Below are 27,710 nucleotides of genomic sequence, written 5' to 3'. Positions count from 1 at the left end.
AAGGTTTCCATATGCTGGTCTCTGTTTTGTTATTGACCTATACAGTATGTGCAGGGGGAGGGTCCCAACAAAGTATCTGATTGGTACAAACAAATGCTCCCATACTCTAAATATTAAGATAGGAACCAAGAGATAACATATATTCCCTGGCATGCTAAGTTGCTTATACTTTAAAAAACAACAAACAAACCTGCAATCATTTTAGGGGCCTCTGCTTTTGGAACACTGCATAAAGAAGAGCTTGAAATTTCACTGCAATAGCTCAGTACCAGTGTACTTAATGCTCCTGATACTACTACATGAAAATGACATCTCCATTTGACATGAGTCACCACTAAATAAGCATGACTTTCTGTTACCAAGGACTTGGCCTAAATTAGAACCAATGCGTCAAGGGTGGTAAAAGGCCCCTTGTATCCAATGAGGAAAACAACTTCTCATTTTCCCTATATAGGGAAAGTTTGTTACAAATCCTCACCCACCAATAAAATGTCTTCCCACACAGAATGTTCAAAGACTCAGCCCCCTGGAACACATGATAAAGACACTTCAGTGCATGTGCCCTGGAGAGAACAGGAGGTAAGGCTGCTTCAGCAACAGGAATAGCTACTTTCTTTCCAGCAGTTAGCAGCACATGGAAGGAAGCACGAGAAGGAGAAAAGTAACTGCTGAGACAAACCTAAATTATTCAAAAGAACTATTGGCAAGACTGAGAGACACTAGGATCACTGGCAAAGCAAATGAGGTGAACAGGATCAGAAGGAAAAAAAAAACAATTTTGAGGACACAGAGGAAAAAGGACAGAACAGAAAAAGAGAACAAAGTGATTCTCTTAGTTTCACGTTGGTGATTACAGATCACCTCTCAGGGGCCAGGTCTTGTCCTCAGCCAAGGTGATGACAGCCAGTAGCTCCAAGGTAGGCAGACCTGAGCAGTGCCAGCCCTTGAGACTCTGGGATGTTCTGATGTCGACAACTGTATTTTGTTTTCTAGCCCCACCTCTATATGTAGACCCTAGTGGTCACTGTTGTTGGATTCACATAGTAATCTAAACTGGGGTATAGGTTGGGAAATACAGAACGTTTTCCTTGTTTAATACCAAATAGTTCTGAATTATTGTTTCATTGATCCAAATACCACTATTGATGTGTAGCGTAACAGATCAAAGAAATGGAGTAAATGATGACCCTACTCTTTCCAAGTCCTTTTCTAAAAACAGTTAATGTTTCATTCATAGGGCAGGAGTCTTATTTTTTATATGTATAATAATTCTGTAATTACTTTTAAAAATTAAAAACTATTATCTTGCTATTGGCCCCCAGTTAGAAATGAATATAGAGTACTGTATTCATATACCAATGCCCAGAATGATAATTAGATTAAAATTTTTTCATTTATTTTTTGATTTTTACTTTTAGATCTTAATATAGAGCCCCTATCATTCATTTGGAGGAAAAACCTTAGGTCTGTTTAACCTTAAGAAATTAGGACATGAGCTCTGACTTTTTTTCCTGTAAGAGAAAATCCGTTCAAGAATCATCTAAGGATTTGCTCTCTCCAAGCAAATTTTCCCTCAAGAATTACACAGTAAAGCACTGCCAACCCATTTAGAACCAAATGTATGGGAGTAATCCAGCTTCTGTTTCCTTTTTCGTCCATTGTTTTAATTACGGTATCCAGATCTTGTCAGCAAAAGTCTGCTTGGTCCTAGTGTGAAGCTGACAGGCACTGGTAAATAACAGATGAAACTCACCTGCTAAATCCAGCTTTCTAGAAAATTATAGGAGTTTCTCTGTAGTACATCATATCACCCTATTACAACCCCGATGAGAGAATTAGAACTACAGCAGAATCCAATAATGTGGGTCAAAAATACAGGTGGAAAGAACTTTAATGCCTGCCCCAAAAGAAAAAACCCAAAATAGCCCTTGAACTGCAGGCCTAGTTGAGCTCAGCTAGTGCATTCAAGGCTGGAAGTATGAGAAAATGGCATACCTCCCTTGCTGCTTTCTGCACAAACCGTTCATCAGTGACCCGGAAAGCTCGGCACAGAGCCTCAGCAGGATCATGGGGGAACATCTCCTGGCGTACTAAATTAACATGCAGGTGAATGGAGGCATAAATAGCAGCATCCACTCCCCCATGGCCATCAAACACTGCAAAGTAAGCTTGTTCTTCTTGGTCCTGTCAGTAGAAGACACAGGGAAGTTAGGTACAGCATGACTCAAATCAACAATCCCATTCTCCTCTGCAACATTTGTCACCTAGACAGTAAGACTAAATGTTTCTCTTTTTTGATATGCCTGATCGACTGCTAAAATACCTGCACTATTAGGGCATCTGTATTTACACACAGAACACGGAACACATCTTGGCCAATTAGCTCAGGCTGAAATGCCCTCTCAGTGAAAGTTGTCATGTACCATGGAAACCGCCCACATGCAGTTGCTTCAAAACTGCTGTTACAAGTTGTGGGAAGGAGGAGGAAAGAGAAAGTATAAGGAGGAACTGAGCAAAAGCTGTTCTGGATTGAGTATTTTTTTTTTTCAAAATGAAAGTATTCTAATATAATTAGAAATTGAGAACAATAGGAAATAATTGGCTTTCAGCAAGTACAAGGCCAATTAAGTTGTTTAAAATACAGAGATAATGAAAGCATACATATACTTCTATAATATCAGGGGATCCCTGGGTGGCTCAGCGGTTTGACGCCTGCCTTCGGCCCAGGGTGTGATCCTGGAGTCCCAGGATTGAGTCCCACATCAGGCTCCCTACATGGAGCCTGCTTCTTCTGCGTGTCTCTCTCTCTCTCTCTCTCTCTCTCTCTCTCATAAGTAAAATCTTAAAAAAATAAACTATAACATCTTCATAAATCATAGTCCTATTGAATACTTCCCATAAATAACAAGAGTCTCTAAGACTGGTTAGCCAGACTTAAACCACATCAGATGTACAAATGCCCTGTAACCAATTTTGCCTTGTCCCCTAACCAAGATTTAGCTTCACACTTCCTGGCCCATCCACTGCTTGAGGCACTAAGGCAACTGCCAGAGGAACTTCATCTAAAGCAATGCTTTTTCTTAACAAAGGAAGCCTATAATCATAATACTACATTTAAGCCAATAAGTAGTTTGCTTCTTTATCTTCAACTCCAGTGTTTACATCTCAGATCTAGCTCTCTTAGTAGAGAGCTGAACTGACTGAACTCTCACTTGAGTCCTCTTTGGCTCCGCTTAGACAGTAATAATCATTTTCATGTGCAAGCTTTGACTTAATATTAGGCTCTAGGAGCTCAGATGAGTCCAACCCCCATCATTTAAAGGAAATCTAATATACAAAGTAAATCATATTATTTTCTCGTGCTTATTTTCTCATCTGTTAGGTAGAGATGAGTTGCTATCTCATGGGGATTTGGAAGAAATATTAAAACCACAGGTATATCTGTGTTTTGAAAAAATTCTTTTTAGGGGAACCTGGGTGGCTCAGTTGGTTAAGTGTCTTGACTATTGATTCAGCTCAGGGTCTTGAGATTGAGCTCTGTGTTAGGCTCTGCACTCTGCACAGTGTCTGCTTGTCCTTCTTCCTCTATTCCTCTCTCTCTCTCTCTCAAAATGTTTAAAAGAAAGAAGAAAATTATTTTTAAAGGGCATACTACATTTACAAAAGTACCAAACTTAAATGTCCATAGAGTAAAAACACCTAAATATTATGAAATCAATACCTAATACAGACATTACAACTAGTTAGTTTAATAATACCATCTATAATGCCACTGAAAATTAACTGATTAAACAGAACTATCTTGAAAAAAATGTCCGGACTATAGACTTTCTACCCATACTAAAGCAGTACTCATTTTTAAACAACTCAGTTGGGAAGATAAGAGTAAAATTGAAGAAATAGCATATCCAAGCAGTCGTTAAATGATGAGTGAGCTGATGTGGGATCATCACAAAGAGGGAGGGGACAATAGCCTTTTTGAGGCCATTAGAGTATATCTTTAAACAATGTGAGATTGGCAGGGAGATTCTTAAACAAAATAGCATCTAAAGAAATAGAAGAGACCCAACTGGATCTCTTAAAATTAGTATACCATTTTAAATTTAAAAACTATTTTTCAAAAAATATATTTTTCCCTGTTATAAAGATGATGTATTATTTATTTGGACTAATAAAGAAGCATAAAGAAAGAAATCTATATTATCCCACCATTCACAGATAACCAGTCTTTCTTCTATATAAATTTTTTGGATACAATTAGGATACTATACATAAAATTTTATATCCTGCTTTTTGTCATTTATCATATCATTAGTATTTCCCCTGTCATTAAGTATTAATGAAAGACACTTGAAATGGATATGTGCTATACATCTCATGCACATATCATAGTTACTCCCTATATATGACCTTGATCATTTCTAGTTTATTACTGAAAATGTCATGTGTAAGACATTTATGTCAAACAAAACATAAATGTAAGAATTTCCTGTATTTGTGTCCTTATAAAATTAAAAGTGAAATTACCAGATCAAAGGTAGTGAAAATATACAAGGTTCTATGCATGTGTTGCCAAACTGCCTTCAAAAACATTTCTCTAGGGGGGCCCTGGATGGCTCAGCGGTTGAGCGTCTGCCTTTGGCCCAGGACGTGGTCCTGGAGTCCTGGGATCAAGTCCCACATCAGCTCCCTGCATGGAGCCTGCTTCTCTCTCTGCCTGTGTCTCTGCCTCTCTCTCTCTCTCTCTCTGTGTCTCTCATGAATAAATAAAATCTTTATTAAAAAAAAAAAACATTTCTCTATAGCAAAGTGTTCCTTTCTGAGTTAGGCTTTTGGGCTGATTTTGAGGCAAAATTGAAAACCAACCAGATCAACAAATAGCAACAATGCCGTCAGACCTGAGTATAATCTTCAAGTGGGTGTAATGATAGAAGGATCATTTATCACATTAAAGTTAATATTTAAGGAACCCCTGGGTGGCTCAGTGGTTGGGCGTCTGCCTTCAGCTCAGGGCGTGATCCCAGGGTCCTCGGATCTAGTCCTGCATCAGGTTCCCCACAGGGAGCCTGCTTCTCTCTCTGCCTGTGTCTCTGCCTCTCTCTCTCTCTCTGGGTGTCTCATGAATAAATAAAATCTTTTAAAAAAGTAAATATTTAAGGTTACATTTGCATGGGCATGGTAACATTTGGAAACAAGGATATTCAAATATTCTAAAGATATCTGGAAACAAAGCTGATCTATCTTTGTAACATAAGCACCAATTACCAACCTACTATCACTGCTCATCAGACCTTGACAGCTAAAATTTAAATTTAGCTGCTAAATAAAGGAAATATTGTGCTTTGTATAAATTACTACGTGGTAATTTTTAAGTTACGAACTTGAGTGAAGAAAAGAGAAGTGTCACTTCCTCTGCAAGTGACAGGCAGAGGAAACTTACCTCTATTGGCACTAACATATTTAATAGGAAAAGAAGAGGAAGATAACAAGAAAATGGTTATTAAGCTGACAAAGCTCATATGATCCAATTTGTCAGTCACAGAGATTCATGAAATGTAATTCCCATCTACTTTCCCATCTCAGAAACCAAGATTTAGAAAAGGAAATCACAGGAAATCAGAAAACGGTCTCGGTTTCAAATTCACCCTTTTATGTTGCTTCATCAACATAGTAATGTGGGAACTTAATAAACATCATCTGATTTTACTGTAGTTTCCTTTTAAACAGCTTTATTGAGATATAGCAGTTTTCTTTCACATTTGTATGTTTATAGAATAGCTCTGGAAGTTTATCCCACCAAAAAATTGGTAACTTCCCTTGTCTTCATGGAGGGGAATTGAGCATCTGAGAGACAAGAGAGAGATTTTTGTTTTTGAATTCTGAACCATGTGAATGCATTACCTATTCAAATAATATAAAATTGGGTGCCTCACTGGCTCAGTCGGTAGAGCATGTGACTCTTCATTTTGGGGTATGAGTTCAAGCCCCACATTGAGCATAAAGCTTACTTAAAAATAAACAAACCAAAATAACATAAAACAGTTTTGTTTCTGCTGTCTAATACAAGCAAATTTGTGCCACTCTGCCTTTCATCCTACTCCGACCCATCAGAGATACTATATTAGCAGTTCTCCTTTTAGAAAAATAGGACCATGAAGGTGTTTGTTTTGTTTTTAAAATTTCATTGATTGTTGAGAAGGGCCCTTTACCTCAAGATTGAAGAGCATATTAAAGTCAGGAATGCAGACATGTTTGTCTTCCATTTTCCTGCGCATGTTTTTGATGGCATGGATTGATGTCTCATAATAAAGCTGGGGTCTCCTGCGGAGAGGGAAGTCTTTCACCCAGCTGCAGCAAATCTCGTGTAGTTTGCTGAAGACCGAACGGGCCAATTTCATTGTCTCAATCTCTGAAAGAAACACAGACACTCCCAATGTAAAGCTGCTTTTCACTTGCCCACTTGGTAAAGACAGAAGTAGGTCACCTTCGTCACCTCCTTAATAGAAGAAATTCCTCAAGAAAAATGAAATGTTGCTTCTGAAGAGAAAAAATGACAACCAATCTAGTAGAAAATCATCAGCCAGCAGCTGCCACTATGATATTCTTATGAGGAGAAAACCTCTGATCAAGATTGGATCTATTCCTAGACTGGATTTCTTCCAACCCTCAAAGTGCTCTGGCCACTGCTATCAAGTTCAAAGCACTGGTTAGTTCCCTTTTGGTTGGTTGCCACAGTTATTATCTGGAGAGCCAAGCTCCCCATGCGTAGAAGAATGATTGAAATATGAACAGTAGTTATCCAGCTGATTGGAATATGAAATGCCCATGAAAACATCATCTATTTACCAACCACAGGAATGAGAGTTTACTTTGATTACCATTTATTTGTCTTTGTCTTTTTTTCCTGACCTCTTCCTTTTACCTCCCTCCAGTTCCTTAACTTCTCTCCTATAACTGATCATAATTTGGAATTATACATTTTTCTTATTTGATGAATTTTTTAATTAAAGTTTTTGGCAATAGCTTAAATAGTTTAGCTAAAAAATTAAATGAGGTAAAAGTTTTAAAAGTCTATAAGGAGGGGGATCCCCGGGTGACTCAGCGGTTTAGCGCCTGCCTTCCGCCCAGAGCTTGATCCTGGACTCCCAGGATGGAGTCCCACATCAGATTCCCTGCATGGAGCCTGCTTCTCCCTCTGCCTGTGTCTCTGCCTCAATCTCTCTCTGTGTCTCATGAATAAATAAATAAAATCTTAAAAAAATGTCTATAAGGAAAAAAGTTTTTAAACTCTGTGTATATAACCCATAGCAGAGATGGCAACGTGAGGATTCTTCACACTAGACTGTTAAGTCTATTACTTGACCTGTCAAGTGGAGTAGATAACCTGACTTTGGAGGCTGATTTGCATCCCTCAATGGACAGATAGATGTGTAAACATTTTAGGCAATATAGAATAGTACTGAAGAGATTGTATCTCACATGATCCCAGCTCCAGTTGTCCTCTATTCATGCTGCAGTTATTAAATAACTAAGGGGAAATTAAGTTTCCTCAAGCCAGTACTTTGGAGATTCCTACATCTCAGGTAAAAACATTTAGAATTCTTCAAAAATTATTTCTTACTTTACTAAATCGGATATAGCGGGATCCCTGGGTGGCGCAGTGGTTTGGCGCCTGCCTTTGGCCCAGGGCGCGATCCTGGAGACCCGGGATCAAGTCCCACATCAGCTCCCTGCATGGAGCCTGCTTCTCCCTCTGCCTGTGTCTCTGCCTCTCTCTCTCTCTCTGTGACTATCATAAATTAAAAAAAAAAAAAAAAGATTTAAAAAAATAAATAAATAAATCGGATATAGCTTGACAGCCTGAGAAAATGTGTACCAGATGGGCAATGGTTGCACGTGACTCCTCTGATCTAGAACACAGATCCCACAGGAGAGAGACTGTGTACTAGCATGGCCTAGGAACTCAGGCTCCATTTTTCTATTCCTTTCCCTGCCTTACTTTAATCTGCAAGTACATTTACCTGTTTTCTTATTCAAAATCCTTTCAACAATGACTATATTCAGAAATCTTATCTCAAGATTTGCATTGCCTTTTTCCCCCTCATTAACATAGTACAGGGTGGTAAACAATGTTTTTTGACTGTGTCGCCCCTTGATGTTTTTATATAACTGAAAATAAGGGTATGTTTGAAAAAGAAAGAAAATTCAGAGAACAAGTACAGCCTGATATATATGGCTATACGGCTTAGAGAGGAACTGAAGCTGATAGACTAGCCAGTGTTTTGACAAACTCCAATATATATATATATTTTAAGTACCAGTTGCCAGAGACTATCTCTTTCTGCCAGCAATTACCTATTTGTATCACTCCAACACATCTGGTCTTTGCAGCAGCATAGGTGTGAGTTTGACTCACAACAGTAGATTGCAAAACAGTAAGTGAATTTGGAAACATGGAGTGAGAATGGAGTGGGATGAAACAAATAACATACTATCAGGATAGTTCCCAGGTTCCCAAATAATAGAAACCATTATATCATTCTTTGGCTTGTATATTATTCTTATTATATAGATTTGCACCATCCAGTAAGGCTGCTTACTAATTAAATATGGCCATTTAACTAAAAGTCAGTTTTTGGGTCACATTGGCTATATTTCAAATGCTCAGTAAGTACATATGGCTGCTGGCTACCACACTGGACAATGCAAGTAAAAAACATTTCCATCATCATGCTATTGGGCAGCACTGGTTAGATTACATTGTTTAGGGGAGGTGGGCAATACCAGCTTCCTCTAATATTTTGTAAACCAGTAGATCTGTTCCTATCCTCTCCCAGTTCCTTCTTCCCTGATGTTCCCATTACACCATTTACTATATAGCTCTTGCTACATTTTGTAACAATAGATAACATTTCTTAAGTGTTGGTTATATCCTCTGTTTCTGGAACATTACACAAACAAGTAAAACAATTTTCTATCACAGGTCTATCTGACTCTGACATCCATGATCTACATTTCCCAAATAATACTGCAGATGCAGATTGTGTCTTATTTGTACTTGATTAGTCATAGTACAGTACCTAGCAGGTAACAGGGACTCATTAGATGCTTATTAAATAAATGAATACGCAAGGTTATATTAAGTTACTAAAAAATTATGTTTTTTGAATGTCTATTCTGCTTTACTGATCTCTCCATCTATTTCCACAGTGGTGCCATTATTTTAGAATTACTATAACTTTATAACATGTTTTTGTATCAGGAGGATTCGTCATCCTACCTAATATAATTTTAAAAGATGTCATTTAGTAGTTTGACATGTTTATTATTCTCGATGATTTTTCTAATTATTTTGTCAAGTTTGAGGGGAGAAATCTGTTGCCACTGCATTTGGGGTCACCTTGAATTTATAGGGTAATTTGCAAAAAAAATTGATGTCTTTTGCATATCGAGTCTGATCCGGGAATAGGCTGTATTGTTTCCTTAATTGAAATCCTCTTTATGTTACTCAACAAGGTTTTAATATGGGATCTACAATCTTTTTTTTTTTTTAAGTAATCTCTACTCCCAATGTGGGGCTCTAAATCACAACCCAGAGATAAAGAGTTACAGGCTCCTACAACTGAGTCAGCCAGGTGCCCCAAGATCTTCATATTTCTTAAAAAATTTATTTCAGTTATTTTACTTTATTTCCTATTTTGAGTCAGAACTTTGCTTTACTGTGTTATTGGCTACTTCACAAACATTCCTCTTTCTCCCAGAGACATTTCCTTCTCTGCTCTCAGTTCATGTGCATCCAGGTTTTACCCCTAGATGCACATGAACTGAGAGTAGAAAAACATTCATTTCCAGCTGATTAGATACACATTCTTCTGGCCATAGTGATTGGCTCAGGAATTGGAAATAACCCAAGTTGGGCTGGTTAGAGTGAATCCTGTAATTTATGTAAGAGCAACTGAGTAAAGTTACTGCTACTTTCCTGCTTGATTTGAATGAACCTGGGCAGATGAAAGACCTGGCGCTTCTGCAGCGGTTTGGCGCCTGCCTTTGGCCCAGGGCGCGATCCTGGAGACCCGGGATCGAATCCCACATCCGGCTCCCGGTGCATGGAGCCTGCTTCTCCCTCTGCCTATGTCTCTGCCTCTCTCTCTGTGACTATCATAAATAAATAAAAAATTAAAAAAAAAAAAAAAGACCTGGCACTTCTAGCAATCATCTTGCCACCACATGGAGCCTGAGGATAAAATCAAAATTAAAGTGGGGTGCCTGGCTGGCTCAGTTGGTAGAGCACCATGGGTCCAAGCCCCATATTGGATGTGGAGCCTATGAAAGAAAGAAGAGAAAGAAAAAGAAGAAAGGAAAGGGAAAAGAAAAGGAAAGGAGGAAGGAAGGAGGGAGGGAAGGAAAGAAGGAAAGAAAAAAGAAGAATACAGCTGAGATGTGGAGAAATGCCAGGTTGGGAAGAATCATATGAAGCCTTGAATCTAGCTGTGTAGCCCATATGTTGAAGCGTAGCCAATCTATTCTGTTTTGCTGAAGCAGTTTGAGTTGTGTTCATGGTCACTTGTAACCAAAAAAAATTCTTAAGTATGTATTATGCGTAAATGCTAGATTTTGGTCTGAGCCAAATTTTGTCCTACATAGTCCATGATGTATCATATAGTTCTACTTTATTAAGTATATTTTTAAAATTATGAATGGAGGGGTGCCTGGGTGGCTCAGTCAGTTAAGCGTCTACCTTAAGCTCAGATCATGATCTCAGGGTCCTAGAATTGAGCCCTACATCTCAGAAGGGAGCCTGCTTCTCCCTCTCCCCTCTGCCTGTCACTCCTTCTGCTTGTGCGCTCTCTCTCTAATAGATAGATGAAATCTTAAAAAAATTTTTTTTCTTAAATAAAGTTAGGAATGGATAATTGAATTTTATCAGATGCTTCTTTGGGCATCTTTTGAGATTCTGGTGTTTTTCTTTTGACCTATTAATATATAAAATATCCTAACAGACTTCCTATAATTTTTGTTTTGTTCATGGTCTCCTCAGCATAGTGCTAAGCACTGGCAGATCCTCAATAAATGAATGAATGGATGAACTGTTGTACTCAATATACAAATATTTTACTTAAGATTTTTTACATTGACTACTAAGACTGATATCTCATTTCCTTTTTTACTTTTGTTTCAGACAAGTTTTGGTATCAGTGTTATGCTTTGCAAATGTCCTTCCTTATGCTATTGGAGAATTCCATTTTACAAAACATTGGAATTGTCTTTGCTCATTTGAAAATGTCCCCCTGTAGAATCACCTATTTTTTGTTCTTTTTAGAAAATAGCTCCTTGACAATCTTAATCTCTTCTTCTTAGGTAAAGCTTATTAATTTGTATTTTGCTAGAAAACACCCAGGTTTTCAGATTCATTTATATACACAGAGCTTTCATAATTTCTTCAGTGTTAGTGTTAATTTTCCCCTTCTTTTTAATTTTTACACTGGGATATTTCTTTTCTTTTTTTTTTTTTTTTTTACACTGGGATATTTCAAATTTATTTTAGGTTGTCTGGACAGGAGTTATATCTGCCAAACTAAATGTGTAACAACAGATACACAAGGTCGTTTAGCAAACATTCTGGTAGAGATGACAGAAACATGGAAAGAGCTTTAGGTTAATGATTTTTTTTTATTTTTTTTTAAGTCTGTTTTTGGAAACAACTAAGAGGAGACACAAAGGCATTTCAGTGGGGACCTAAGTGCCTTTAAGCCAATGACAGCAGGCCTTATTCTGTAAGCTCATTTTACACTCTGATGTATGGATAAACACAATATACCCTGTAGAGATTCTCCTCAGGGCATTCATACTGAGTGACTTGGGTTAAATAGATTAAGAATTTGCAAATAGTTAGAATTACAATAGATCTTTCTGAATCACAGCCTTGGCAAGGAGACACTACTAGGTAATCTCTTGAAAAAATACAAAATCAGAAGGACCAGTGATACCACCAAAAGACAAAAACCCCTTCATTTCAGTCTGCTATCTTATGGAGGTTCAGAAAATGCTTCCAAAACAGGCATGCAGGGCAACACTTCAGTCTTGCTACGTTAAGTATTCTCCTTCTGCAGGGATTGTAGAACATCAGTATATAAATAATTGCTGCTTGAAATGGAAAAATAAAATAAAAACGGTGTGAAAAAGAGAAAATTGTCCCAAGTAGCAATCCGCCCCCTCGCAGCTGTAAATTACTCATTAGTCGTTAATGTCACTGTACTGAGCTGGAGCTGAGTCAGCCGCCACCCAGGCTGCAATGAAGCAGAATTCAATATCCCTCATCTTTTCATTACAAGGCTTTGACTTCATGCATCAGTACCAGAGGAAAGACCAGTGCTGTGTAGCAGGAATTCCATCCAAGTTGACTCTGGAACAATTTGGTTCCAAGTGAATCAATTACTCTCAGTAAAAACAAAAGGAGGAATTCCTTTCTTGCCAATTTTCTGTCAGAAATGATCTAGAGAGATAAAGGAATAACAGAAATGTTTACTTTTATATCTGCTTCAAGTTCTCTGGGATCTAGCTACTCTGATTCATTAATATAGGCTTTGTTCTTTATGCACCATGTTTAAAGGCAAATGCTTAAAATAGAACAAAGTGAAATATTAAAATTCCTTAATAATTTTGTAAGTTGAGTTGTAATTCCTAATTTTTACAAAAATTGGTATTTCTTCAGAGCCTGTCAAATATGTATAAGCCTAATATGTTTTTTAAAAGCCTAATATGTTAATCAATATGCCTTCATTAATAAATAATTTGCCTAGAAAAAAGATACACAGTGATCATGCAATTAAATCACATTTACATAGTTGTTATGGAGAACTCTACTTATATATTGGTAGAATAAAATTTAATATAATTAATGAGAAGTTTTGTTACAACTGATTTCTTGAATTTTTATATCATTTTTTACTTGGATTCTTATAGGTAAGCTACATATTTTAAATAGGCCTTGCTCAAACTCTTCCCTCACTCATCTTTTCTGTTGTGTCTCCACACTTCTCACTTTACTCTTTCCACTTTTCTAGGCATTATCTATGGTAATATTCTGTTACGATAATCTCTTGCTCCAGTTATTATCACGTTTTTAAAATATACCTGTATGTTTTCCTTTATCCCTCCTTTTATTGATAGTTTGAAATATACATATATATACTTTTTTTTTTGCATTTTTTTCTTTTTTCTCTTACTACCACTACAAAATCAGTAAGTGGGTAAACATAATTAGGCTTTATATTGTGTATACACTTTCTGTGGATTACTACACATGAGAAGATTTTAACATTTTTAAACAAATAATGTAGAAAGGTACTCACCCACAGTCCCTTCTGTGCCATCTGTTTCCTTTGGGATATAATGTGCAGAAAGATCACTCTGAAGGACTTCATCTGATGTGGCTCTGGCTAAAGCAGCAGCCAGAAAGGAAGGGCAATTACTGAAAGAAAAAGGGCTACTTCAGTAAGAATTAGGAAGTAATAAATTTAACATTACTAATTATTAACATATCTGTCTCCAAAAAAAAAATTTTTAAACACTATTCAACACATATTTATTGAGTGCGTAGTATATGCTATGCACTCTGCCTTGTGACTGGGTTCACACTGAGGAATAACACAAACATGGCTTCTGACCCAATAAGGCTATAATCTAGCTAAGGAGAAAGACAATAAATAAGTAAACAAACAGGATACAATTTAAAATTGGGATAAGTTTTATAAAAGAAACAAACAGGATAAAGTGAAAGAATAACAGAGGGGGGTATCTACTTAGAAGGGTCAGGAATCCATATCTTGAAGGATAAGAAGATTTGGTTCTGTGGGGGTGGGAAGTTGGGAGACATTATTCCAGACAGAGAAAACAGCATGTGTAAAGATCCTTTCTGAGAGCTTGGTATGTGTGAGGAACTGATAAAAGCCCAGAAAAGATGAAGTATAGTGGATAAGGAAGAAAGATGGCAGAGAATAAGGTCAGAGGCAATAGTCAGTTATATGTACCTTTTACATCATGGAAGGGAATTTGGATCTAACACAAAGTGCAGTGGGAAGTCCTTGACGATTCTGAGCAAGAGGGGCACATGGGTGGCTCAGGTCATGATCCCAGGGTCCTGGGATGGAGCCCTATGTCGGGCTCCCTTCTCAGTGGGGAGTCTGCTTCTCCCTCTCTTTCTGCCCCTCCTCCCACTCATGTTCCCTCTTTCTAGCTCTACCTCAAATATATAAATATATATATGTATGTGATATGTGTGTGTATATATGTATATATATGTATAAATATATTATATATATATATATATTCTGAGCAAGAGCATGCCATAACCAGACATGAATTAAAATATGACTTTGCTGTGCCAAAGGAAATAAAAAAAGAGCAAGAATGAAGGAGGGTGGTCAATAAAGAGTTTGTTGTAAACCAGGTGAGACTGAAGAAAAAGTAAGAATATTCTAGAGAAAGAAAATACAGAACTTACTGATTATTACTATATAGAGATGAGAGAAGCAAGTTAAGGCTGAGTCCTGGGTTTTGCTTTGAGCAACTAGGTGAATGGTGGCATCATTCACCTAGATTGAGAAACCAAGAAAAGAACAAGTTTGTGGAGGCAAAGGGTAAAAAAGAAGACAAGAATTAATTTTAGCATATTAAATTGGAAGTATCTGTGAAATATCCTAGTGAAGGTATCAAGAAGTGAAAGTTATTAGATACTCTACTGTGGAGCTCAGAGAGGTTAGAAAATTTGGAAGTCATGAATGTATGGATGATATTTAAAACTATGGAAAAAAGAATACATAGGAAGAAATTATAAAAAGAGAATTGCCTATATTTTCCAAACCCTTTCAAAATAGGAAAGTTATCTCATGCCTCACCATTGTATGTTGGGGAGTTATGGGAAAGGTGTAGATAGTTTGCTTCTTTAGTCACCATGTTTTACATCAAGCAGCTTTCATCAAGAAATTGTACCCAAGGAATCTCACCTGCACCTGACCTCACTGAGTTCCTAAAGCTCTGACCTGAGCCTGATGCCATTAAGGGATGGAACTTTGGGAGACTTTATGGGGTGGGGTGGGGGAGTGAGTATATTTTGCACGTGTGAAGGATGTGACCTGTGTGGCCAGAACAGACATGGCAGGTTGTTTTTCTAAAACAGACCACAACAATATTTCTGGTAGCTGGTACAGCTGCTTTGGCAGTTCCGTAAAATGGTGAAGTTATTATATAGCCCAGCAATTCCACTTATAGGTATATATCCAAGAGAAATTGAAAGCATACATTGACACAAAAATGTGTACCTGAATGTTCATAGCAGCATTATTCATAATAGCCAAAAAGTAGAAACAACCAACTGTCCATAAACTGATTATGGATAAATAAAAGGCAATGTATTCATGCAATGGAATATTATTCAGCCATAAAAGGAGTAAAGTATTGATATATGCTACAATATGGATAAATCTTGAAAACATTATGGTGATATAGAAGTCAGTTACAAAAGACCACATACTCTTTGATTCCATTTATATAAAAGTCCAGAATAGGCAAATCTAAGAAACCTAGAGTACAGCAGCAGTAGCCTAGGGCAGAGGGGTGAGGTGAATAGAGAGTAACTGTTGATGGGTAGGAGGCTGCTTTTTGGAGTGATGAAAATCTTCTAAATCTTGGATTGCAGTGATGGTTAAACAATTATAAATGTACTAAAAGCAATGAATTGTATACTTTTAAAGGGGTAACTTTTATGCTATGTGAATTATATCTCAATAAAGATGTTTAAACCATTGAATAGAGGAGATGAAAGTAAGATTAGAATGGGTAAGTGGGAGGCAAGGAGGTGTGGCAGACACAGAAATGGGCAGTAACTGAAAGGGCATTTGAGGACAGGGACAGTTCTTATTTTAGAATGGTGTAGAATCTGACTGTATACTAAATGAAATAATCTAGTAGAGAAAGATTGATAGATAATGAAGGAGACGGGATGACCAAAGGAGAAAAGTTCCTGAGAAGGCAAGAGATGATATCCAATCCATATGTGGAAATTGCTGACCTTTGATAGCATGAGGCACATTTCACCAGTTGGGAAAGGAAGAAAATAGGTACAGATGCAAATAGATTTCTAGATTTCCTAGTAGGAAAATAAGAGAGAGAGTTCCCATCTAAAGTTTTGAGTCAACAATAACCTATTGAGTTACAGTGTTCCAGGCCCTGTTCTGGTACTTAGGATATAAATGACCAAAAAAGACAAAAACTCCTGCCTTTGGAACCCTCATACACTGTTGATGAGAATGTAAATTGGTGCAGCCACTACAGAATACAGCATGGAGGTTCCTCAAAAAATTAAAATAGAGATAGCATACAACCTAGTAATTTCACCTCTGGGTATTTACCCAAAGAAAACAAAAACACTAATTCAAAAGGATATGTGCACTTTTATGTTTGTTGCAGCACTGTTTATGACAGCCAAGATAAGGAAACAATCTAATGTCCATCCACAGATAAATGGATAAAGATGTGGTTTATATACAATGGAATATTAGCTTTAAAAAAGAATGAAATCTTGCCATTCATGATAACTTGGATGAACCTATGTCAAGTAAGTCAGAAAAAGGACCATATAATTTCACTTATACGTGGAATCCAAAAAACAAATGAACAAACAACAGAAATAGACTCAAAAATACAAAGAACAAACTAGTAGTTGCCAGTGGAGAGGGAGGTGAAAATAGGTGAAGGTGATTAAGAGGTACAAACTCCCAGTTATAAAATAAGCCATGGGGATGAAAAAGTACAGCATAGGCAATACAATCAATAATACTGTAATAAGGGATCCCTGGGTGGTGCAGCGGTTTAGCGCCTGCCTTTGGCCTAGGGCACGATCCTGGAGACCCGGGATCGAATCCCACATCGGGCTCCCGGTGCATGGAGCCTGCTTCTCCCTCTGCCTGTGTCTCTGCCTCTCTTTCTCTCTCTGTGTGACTATCATAAAAAAAAAAAAATTAAAAAAAATAATAATACTGTAATAAATTTGTAAAGTGACAGATGGTTACTATATATATGGTGAGCATTTCATAATGTATAATTGTTGACTCACTGTGTGGTTTATCTGAAACTAACATGGTATGTCAACTATACTTAAAGCAAAAACAAAAATAACCTCTGTCTCTGGAGCTTACATTCTAGAGAATGGCTTCTCAGTGAAGTATGGGGTTAGATCAGTAGTTTTTTTTTTTTTAATTTATTCATGAGAGACAGAGAGACAGGCAGAGACACAGGCAGAGGGAGAAGCAGGCTCCATGCAGGGAGCCCGATACAGGACTCGATCCCGGAACCCCAGGATCATGCCCTGGGCTGAAGGCAGGCACCAAACTGCTGAGCCACCCAGGCATCCCTAGATCAGTAGTTCTTAAACTTTTGCAGTCATCAGAATCGCTTTTCAAGGCTTATTAAAACACACATTGCTGGGTTCCATCCCCAGAGTTTTTGACTCAGTAGGTCTGAAGTAGGACTTGAGAATTTTCATTTCTAACAAGTTCCCAGATGAGGTTCATCCTGCTGATCTAGGGACCACACTTTGAAAGCCATTGGGTTAGGTTATCAACTGGGCAGTGAGGGTAGAAAGTATGTTGGGCAGGAGGGACGAAGAGAAAGTAAGTATGAAATAGTCATATCAGAGAGTAGGACTGTCAGTCCTAAGAGATTGTTGGAAATTTGGGAAAATTTTTAAATAAAACCAGTCTTTCTGGTTGTACGATTTTCTCCATCTGTGTTCATGTGCATCCATGCATCTATGTTCATCTGTAGTAAAAAGAATTGTCTAGTTCATCAAGATTTGGGATTTTACAAGGTGAGCATTAAGTGAAGAAGAGACATCTAAATTTAATATCTTTTTAAGAATCTGATTACAATGTTAGACCATGGACTTTTCATTGGCTAAGAAAGAATAGGCATGAATGGTAAATCAGTGTGGTCTAAATGTAATTAAAGAACCGTAGTAGGAGTACTTGGTCACATAAACTAGGACAAAATATTGTAGTCTGAGAACAGGATGCTTGTATATAAGATTTTAGAGCCAGTGCAATATCTGTGATAAGGTTTAGGTGAGACTAAGAAAGTGAGTAGTTTAGTGGTTTAGAAACATAAAATAGCAATGTTTACATTCGAGGTCCTCAAGAGAAAAAAAAAAAAGAAAATTATCTTTATCATCATTCATCAGTATTTGTAGGTTATGATCCATTGTAGTTAAATGAATATATGAATTGTGACCAGCATTCTTTTTTAGAGATTTACTTACTTATTTGAGAAAGCAAGCCCAAGTGAGGAGGGAGAGGGGTAAAAAGAGAGGGAGAAGCTGACTCCCCACTGAGCAGGGAGCCCGATGCAGGGCTCCATCCCAGGACCCCAGTATCATGACCTGACCTGAAGGCACATGCTTAATCAGCTGAGCCACCAGAGAGTCCCTGACCAGCATTTTTTAAAAAAGGAAATAAGGGGGCAGCCTGGGTGGCTCAGCAGTTTAGCCCCGCCTTCAGCCCAGGGTGTGATCCTAGAGACCTGGGATTAGTCCCACGTTAGGCTCCCTGCATGGAGCCTGCTTCCCCTTCTGCCTGTGTCTCTGCCTCTCTCTCTCTCTCTCTCTCTCTCTCTCTCTCTCTCTCTGTGTGTGTGTGTGTGTGTGTGTGTGTCTCCTGAACAAATAAAATCTTTAAAAAAAAATAAAAATAAAAAATAACTAAAAAGGAAATAAGGTACATGTAGTAAGGCTAAGTATTCTGTTGGATGGACCCTTAAATTATGATATAGTGTCCTTCCTCAGCTCTTATTAGTGTCTTTGGTCTAAAATTTAATTTGTTGGGACACTTGGGTGGCTCAGAGGGACTCCTGGGTGGCTCAGTGGTTGAGTGTCTGCCTTCAGCTCAGGTTGTGATCCCTGGGTCCTAGGATTGAGTCCCGCATCAGGCTCCCTGCATGGAGCCTGCTTCTCCCTCTCCCTCTCCCTCTGCTTCTCCTTCTCTGTCTCTCATGAATAAATAAATAAAATCTTTAAAAAATAAATAAAATCTAATTTGTTGACTATAAGGATCTCCACCCCCAGCTTTCTTTTGATGTCCATTAGCATGATAAATGGTTTTCCACCCCATCACTTAAAAAAAAATTTTTTTAAGATTTTATTTTTTTATTCATCAGAAACACAGAGGGAGAGACAGACATAGGCAGAGGGAGAAGCAGCCTCCCTTTGGGGAGCCCAATGAGGGACTTGATCCCAGGACCTCAGGATCATGCCCTGAGCTGAAGGCAGATGCTCAACCACGAAGCCACCCAGGCATCCCACCCCAGCTTTCTTTTGATGTCCGGTAGCATCATAGTTTTCCACCACCTCACTTTAAATCTGGAGGTGCCTTTTGGTCTGAAATGAGGCTCTTGCAGACAGCATATTGATGGGTCTTACTTTTTTATCCAATCTGACACCCTGTGTCTTCTGATTGGGGCAGTTAGCCCATTTACATTCAGAGTAACTACTGAAAGATATGAATTCAGTGCTATCGTATTACCTGTAAAGTCTCTGTTTCTGTATATTGTCTCTGTTCCTTTTGGTCTATGTTACTTTTGGGCTCTCTCTTCACTTAAAGGATCCCTTTTAATATTTCTTGTAGGTCTGGTGTGGTTGTCACAAATTCTTTTCTCCTGAAAAGTTGCCCTGAAAAGTTTCTATTTCTCCTGAAAGCTAAGTATTCTGAATACACACATAAGTATATATATATATATATATATATATATATATATATATATACTGAATCCTGATTGTGATAGAAAAAATTTTGAAAGCCACTGCCATTTAACAATTTTGAAATAAAATGACAGCATCCCTTGAAATCCAAATGCTTTATAAGCAGTATTACCATTTCTCTTTTCATGCTAAGTTAACTGAGTTTTTCCTGAAAAGTCAAAATTTTTCATCATAGACCTAAATAAACTCTTTGTCAACATTGCTTGTCTTTACCTTTCTATCATGTTTTACTTTGGCTAGCAGGACACATCCAAATATTTTGCATAAGTGGACTTTTAGTATATAATTACAAGATTTACTTGGTTCTTTGTTTCAAAATTTATTATTTTTTTAAAGATTTTATTTATCCATTCATGAGAGACACAGAGAGAGAGAGGCAGAGACACAGGCAGAGGGAGAAGCAGGCTCCATGCAGGGAGCCCGACATGGGACTCGATCCCGGGTCTCCAGGATCATGCCCCGGGCCGAAGGCAGGCGCTAAACCACTGGGCCACCCGGGCTGCCCCTGTTTCAAAATTTATATTAAAATTACCTAAACCGGGATCCCTGGGTGGCGCAGTGGTTTAGCGCCTGCCTTTGGCCCAGGGCGTGATCCTGGAGACCCAGGATCGAATCCCACGTCGGGCTCCCGGTGCATGGAGCCAGCTTCTCCCTCTGCCTATGTCTCTGCCTCTCTCCCTCTCTCTCTCTCTCTCTCTCTCTGTGACTATCATAAATAAATAAAAATTAAAAAAAAATTAAAAAAAAATAAAAATAAAATAAAATTACCTAAACCCTTTATTGTAAGCTTATTCCCTAGAATTCCTCTACCCACCAAGAAAAAAGATATCTTTAGTGTAATTATTAAAATATGTAGGATCTAATGGCTCACGAAAGGTAAGAACATGAAAACTTCAGAGAATAAGGCAAGAACCATTAATCTAATTAGTGTGTCATCTGTGATACATTTTTAGTCACAATTAATGTAATTTTTTACTTTTTGTCAGACAGAATGAAAATATTTTCAGTGAAGTTGGGAGGAGGATTAGCTGACTAATAGCTAGATATAAAACATCAAGCTAGACATTTCACCCACATGAGCTATCTCTACCTGTCAGAAAGCTACAACACTTAGCATGAATTAGTTCTTATAATTTTGACTCTGAAAGGAAAATGATCATTTCTGAAAAATCAGAATTGCAAATATATTTTAAAACATAGTCACATCAGAGAATATTTGATACAAGTCAAATAAAAGCTTATCATTAGAGCTTGTCATTTTTAAGAGAATTACCAGGGATGACTAACATGATAACAACATACCAAACTGCTTTCCTTCATCATTTCTCATACAACCCTGGACAGAAGTATTTACAGTGCTGATATAGAAAATCTAAAAGTTTGGCAGATGTACTGCAGAGCAAATAACAGAGGATGGCCAAAAACTCATGGCAGTTTGGAGATCGAGGTTACAAATGTTATTATCTTGAGAACACTGCTGAAGTAGAGTGGGATTCCGAATTTTTAAACTTTTGCAGTGTGTATCATTTTGGGAGACTGGATCTTTTAAAGTCAAATTAATCCCAATCATGAAATGGGCAAAAGACATGAACAGAAATTTCACAGAAGACATAGACATGGCCAACAAGCACATGAGAGAATGCTCCACATCACTTGCCGTCAAGGAAATACAAATCAAAACCACAGTGAGATACCACCTCACACCAGTGAGAATGGGGAAAATTAACAATATAGGAAACAACAAATGTTGGAGAGAATGTGGAGAAAGGGGAACCCTCTTACACTGTTGGTGGGAATGTGAACTGGTGCAGCCACTCTAGAAAACTGTGTGGAGGTTCCTCAGAGAGTTAAAAATAGATCTGCCCTACGACCCAGCAATTGCACTGTTGGGGATTTACCCCAAAGATACAGATGCAGTGAAACGCCGGGACACCTGCACCCCAATGTTTATAGCAGCCATGTCCACAATAGCCAAACTGGAAGGAGCCTCAGTGTCCACCGAAAGATGAATGGATAAAGATGTGGTATATGTATAAATGGAAAAAAAAATAAATGGAATATTACTCAGCCATTAGAAATGACAAATACCCACTATTTGCTTCCATGTGGAGGGACCTGGAGGGTATTATGCTGAGTGAAATAAGTCAATCTGAAAAGGAGAAACATTATATGGTCTCATTCATTTGGGGAATACAAAAATTAGTGAAAGGGAATAAAAGGAAAGGAGAGAAAATGAGTGAAAATATCAGTGAGGGTGACAACGTGAGAGACACCTAACTCTGGGAAATGAACAGGGGGCAGTGGAAGGGGAAGTGGGTGGGGGGTTGGGGTGACTGGGTGATGGGCACTGAGGGGGGGCACTTGGTGGGATGAGCACTGGGTGTTATGCTATATGTTGGCAAATTGAACTCCAATTAAAAAAAATTAAAAATAAATAAATAAAGTCAAATTAATCACGTCCGGGCCCTCAGATATAGTCCAAGAAAGATCCTTTGCTATTTATATATATTAACAGATATTTCTGAAGTGCTTACCATTCCTATCTTCAAGCAATTCACATCCTGAGAACAAAAGGAAATGTATTTTCATACATACCAATTTATTACTTTCTTGTTTGTTTAGGCATCAAAGTACAGACTTTATATATTCATAGATAAAAATAAATCTTTGTCTAGTTTGTATCTAAGCCATATATAAACTATATGCATAGCCTTTATACAATGTTGAACTATCATTAATTAGGGAGCCATTTAGTTTTAATTTTAAGTTTAGTCACATAATTGAATCATGCCACTTCATTAAAGTTATTTGTTAATGGATGCATACTTGAACTTCTGTGTATACGGACTTTCTCAATGTTATATATTGTAGAGCAGAAATCTGTACTCAATCAAGCTTCATAAATTGAATCCTTGCAGTGAATCCACTAGCTAGGAAAGAATCCTTCAGATTTGGTATAGCTTGTTTTCTTAGAGAGATACACCTATACCTAAACATAACATTGTCACCAACTGGTTATGAAGCTTAATATTTCATTTTTTTAGCATTTTTATTTATTCATGAGAAACACAGAGAGAGCAAAGAGAGAGGCAGAGACACAGGCAGAGGGAGAAGCAGGCTCCATGCGGAGCCTGATGTGGGACTCGATCCCAGGTCCCCAGGATCACGCCCTGGGCTGAAGGCAGTGCTAAACCGCTGAGCCACCCGGGTTGCCCCGAAGCTTAATATTTCAAACAAGAGAACACTATCTCCTACCTCTTAAAAAGTATTTACAAGAGGTTATTATTATAACTCCATTCTATAGGTTGATAAGAGTCCAGTCTACATTTTCCAATAGAGAAAAGGAGTCAGATTGGAATTGAATCTGAAAGGCAGCTTTCTTCTAGTACTGTAGATTGCCATTTTGATATAGAACAGAAACCACAATAAATTATTCTGGCATAAAAACATTTACTTTGCATTCATTTTCAAATATCATAAATATCAGGTAAGTCCTGTTAGATGGACATGATAGTACTTTAGATAGTCAGATCTTTTTCTAAGCTGACCTGTATCTTCCACATGCATATTAAGACAATATACATTTTAAGGCTGCAAACTGAATTCTCATTATAAACCAGGCTAGGAAGCATTTTCATCACAATGCCAAACCTACACAAATCACTAAAGACATTATTAGATAAATTAGAGGTTTAAAAGTACATCCTTCCTGACACTGGCAATGTGGGCGTTGGCATAGCATCCACAGCTGTGTTTCAGCAGTCTTGGCAGAGCACTGCTGAGGTAATAAAACTTCTTAAAGGTGGGAAGTTTCCATCAATTAACTTTGAGAGACTCGTCTATAGCAACCTCATCTCAGCCCACGTTATGATGATTCTGTCTACTTAGTACACCCTTGCTAGGGTGACAGCCACTTAAGTGTTGAATTTCTGATCACCAATCCCCCCACAAGTTAATCATATGTATTTTAAACCTAGAATAACACATTAAACTAAAAATAAAAAAGGCAAAGTCTCCACCAGACTTGATATACTTTTTCTCAGTAGACTAAACAGAGTTAAAATCAGAACTAGAGGGCGCCTCGGTGGCTCAGTTGGTGGAGTATCTGCCTTGGTTCAGGTCATGATCCCAGGGTTCTGGAATCAAGCCCCACATGGGGCTCCTCACCCTCTCCCTCTGCTGCTCCCCCTACTTGTGCTCTCTGGAGTATGCTCTCTCTCTCTCAAGTAAATAAAACCTTTTTTAAAAAATCAGGGCTGCATATTTTCTGCTTTAAGCTATTTTCTTTCTATAGCAACCTCTAGGGATGCCACCTGGAGTCATCAGATTGTAATGCCCACACATCACAGATTTTGTTAGTTAGCTCTTCTGAATCTGAATAATGTTACCTATCAAATGACTAGTTCCTACAGTACTGAGTTTGTGGTTCTGACAACAGAAATCTCATTCCCTATCACCGCTCTCAGTGTAATCTTCACAACCAGTTGGTTCACACCATTGGTTGACATTCAAGCAAAAACAATAGTATCCTAAGTTTTCTGTGACTAGCAGTCTAGAGGCAACACACTTACCTAAGGTCAAAATACTACTAGGGCCACAAGACCACAAAAAAGAAGAGAGTTTAGCATAACTATCTTTCTTGTCATCCTTCCTGCATGACCAAAAGGAATTAAGCAGCACAAATTTACTAAAATTTGTCAGTATCTCCAATGTGACCTTCCTGTTGCTAAAACCTAGTCTCCTCTTGGATCTGACTCATTTAGGACCTAAGTGACTGCTGCTGACCGTTCATCATTCTCCACTTTAACACACATTCTTCTCTAGGCTTCTAGATTACACTCTTTTAACTTTTAGAGTTTTGTCTTCTCAATCTCCTTCCTCTCCTTCCTGCACTTGTAATTCCTCTCACTATTGTAAATATTTTCCTTTTTGCATAGACTTTATACTTTTCTAGTACACTACATGCATTTATTATGTTTATTGTTCGTGTCTCCATTCCTTTTCCCATGGTGATTGATGTCTCATGCCCAAAACAGTGCCTGGCACACAGTGATCAATATTTGCTGAATGAATAAATTTCTGTTTTTCTGATTTCTGTATGTTTAAACCATTCCCTAACCTCTTAAAATGAATGTTCCTTGGGACACCTGGGTGGCTCAGTGGTTGAGCATCTGCCTTCAGCTCAGGGTGTGATCACGGGATCCAGGATCCAGTCCTGCATCAGGCTCCTTGCAGGGAGCCTGCTTCTCCCTCTGCCTCTATCTCTGCCTCTCTCTGTCTGTGTCTCTCGTGAACAAATAAATGAAATCTTAAAAAAAAAAAAAAAAAGAATGTTCCTTAATAGTAAAAAGTCAATAGATTTATGAAAGAGTATTCCACATAACAATGTTGAGGTCTGGGGATCCCTGGGTGGCTCAGTGGTTTGGCGCCTGCCTCTGGCCCAGGGCGTGATCCTGGAGTCCAGGGATCGAGTCCCACGTCGGGTTCCCTGCGTGGAGCCTGCTTCTCCCTCTGCCTTTGTCTCTGCCTCTCTCTCCCTCTCTGTGTATCTCATGAATAAATAAATAAAATCTAAAAAAAAAAACAATGTTGAGGTCTTACATGTAGACTATAAAATGGCCTAGTATCAGTAAACAGGTGATAACCATTGGCAAAAGAAATCACGGTTATGTTTACACTTTTGTTGTCAACTCAAATGGTTTATGCGGACACCTCACTTACATTAGACTTTTGTCCCTCTCACTATGAAATAATGTATTTAAATTTCAAAAGTTCTTCTCCCTCTGTGTATGTTTCTGCCTATGTCTCTCATGAATAAATAAACAAAATCTTAAAAAAAACAAAAGAAAATTATGTATGGCTTTTTTTTTTTTTTTAAGATTTTACTTATTTATGAGAGACACAGAGAAAGAGGCAGAGGGAGTAGTAGGCCCTTGCAGGGAGCCTGATGCGGGACTGAATCCCCTGACTGGGATCAGGCCCTGAGCCAAAGGCAGATGCTCAACGGCTGAGCCACCCAGGCATCCTCAGAAGTATGTATGGCTTTTTAATAGGAATTCTACTTTAATAGTTTGAAACTGACCAGTCTTATGAAAGCTGGGAATACCAGGGGGACTCTGGGCTTGCCTTGTCCCTCAAACACAGATCAACATCAAGTCATTCTGAACTGGGAAATTGATCTGAGGATTAAGAAAACAACCTGCATATTTGGAGGAAAAGAATGGTAGATGCGAGGTTGGGAGGCATAAATTGGGGGAGAGAAAAGACATGGTGCCAGTGCTGCAGAGAGGAGGAAGCCCTTTTCCTAGAGAGAAGTCAGGGAGAGAGCGGGAGAGAGTAGTGCATAAAACGCTGTGGTGGGGGGAATGTCCTGGGTCGCACTGGGAGAGAATGCACTCCTTCCTGCTGTACATTTGGAAGAGGGTATTTTTCCTCTCCATGGACAAAAGGCACACTGGGCATCACTGAACAGCTGTTCAACGGCAGGAGATAGAGGTGTGCACACAGGGCACGTAACAGCTTTCTCTGCGCTTCATCATAGACTCCAGCTACCATGCACGTGCCATCCAATTTTCTGGGACAGAACAGAGCCAGGTGCAGCACTGCAGGGGTCTCGCCTGGGGGATGGGAGCAGGTACACACCTTGCCAGGCCCTTTAATAAGATTTAGAGGGTTTTTTTTGTTTTTTAGGTTTTTTAAAATGTTTTTTTATTTATTCATGAGAGAGACAGAGTGAGAGAGAGAAGCAGAGCACAGGCAGAGGGAGAAGCAGGCCCCATGCAGGGAGCCCGATGTGGGACTCGATCCTGGGTCTCTAGGATCACACCCTGAGCTGCAGGCGGTACCAAACCGCTATGCCACCAGGGCTGTCCAGATTTAGAGTTTTGAATCCCAGCCCACAGCCAGAGATAAAACACAGAACTGTGGTGCCGGGCATGCCCATGGCTGAGCACAGACAGGTTCGGGGCAGGATCTCATCGAAGCCTGGGCCAGAGGAGGGGAGATTATTTGCTTTTCTTGAGGGCCCCAAGTTCCCCTGACCAGGATGAGAAGGCAAGGTGACACCACCTTCCACTTCCCTGCCCCCTCAGTATGGATCAGACTTCAGAGAGAAACACAGCACCTTCAGTGAATGCTGGAGTCATTTACACCAAACACCACCCGCCCCCAGTGCGAAGCAAGGCCGCTTTACTAGGGCAGATCTGACTGTGAGCCACCACAGCAGGCCTTTCCCTCAGAAGACCAACACAGGCCCCTGCATGTACCAAGTCTACTGATCATAGAGTGCTCCAAAAGTGTCAGCTCCAGTTCTGGTGGAAATAAGACCAGGCTTTCTTTTTTTATTTTTTAATTAATTTTTATTTTTTTACTTTGTGTGTGTGTGTGTGTGTGTGTGTGTGTGTATTTGTATTTTTTTCCCTTTAATTTGGAATCAGGCTTATAGTTTTTTGTTCATTTTTTGGTTTGTTCCTTTTCTCATTTTTTGGATCAGGCTTCTTTTTTTTCTTCTTCTTTTCTTTTTTCCTTCTTTCTTTTTCTTTGGAATTAGGCTTATAGTTTTTTGTTTGTTTGCTTTTTTGTTCCTTTTTCTTTTTTACTGTTTTACTGGATCAGGCTTTGTTTCTTTTATGCTTTTTTCTTTTTTTAAATCAGGCTTAACAAATCCATCAAAGTGCACCTCGTAAAAGGTCCAAACCCTCCCACTGCAAGCAAGGAAGAACTCTGTAGAGGACTGACCTGTGATAAAGGGCAACCAAAACACAACAGCAGAGTGCAGAGAGCATACACCAGAAACACTTGCAGAAGTGCCAGGCCCGGGGATCCCTGGGTGGCTCAGCAGTTTAGCGCCTGCCTTTGGCCCAGGGTGTGATCCTGGGATCCCGGGGCCAAGTCCCGCGTCAGC

At 38.7% G+C, this 27,710-nt stretch overlaps 1 protein-coding gene across 2 annotated transcripts in view; it reads right to left on the bottom strand.

The window, feature by feature from the left end:
- PPM1E (protein phosphatase, Mg2+/Mn2+ dependent 1E) overlaps nt 1-27,710 on the bottom strand; it is a 207,737-nt gene that overhangs the window by 8,999 nt on the left and 171,028 nt on the right. For both annotated transcript variants that reach the window (XM_055317368.1, XM_055317376.1), the window contains exons 2-4: nt 13,353-13,471; nt 6,210-6,409; nt 1,996-2,184 (exon numbers count right to left, since the gene is read on the bottom strand). In XM_055317368.1, the coding sequence (XP_055173343.1) occupies nt 1,996-2,184; nt 6,210-6,409; nt 13,353-13,471 (508 nt within the window). The remainder of the gene's footprint in view (nt 1-1,995; nt 2,185-6,209; nt 6,410-13,352; nt 13,472-27,710) is intronic.

This window comes from Nyctereutes procyonoides, unplaced genomic scaffold, assembly GCF_905146905.1.
Source record: "Nyctereutes procyonoides isolate TBG_1078 unplaced genomic scaffold, NYPRO_anot_genome, whole genome shotgun sequence".
In the NCBI taxonomy this organism is placed as follows: Eukaryota; Metazoa; Chordata; class Mammalia; order Carnivora; family Canidae; genus Nyctereutes; species Nyctereutes procyonoides.
Note: the sequence above shows the minus strand (reverse complement) of the source record. Positions and strands in the feature narration are given on the sequence as shown.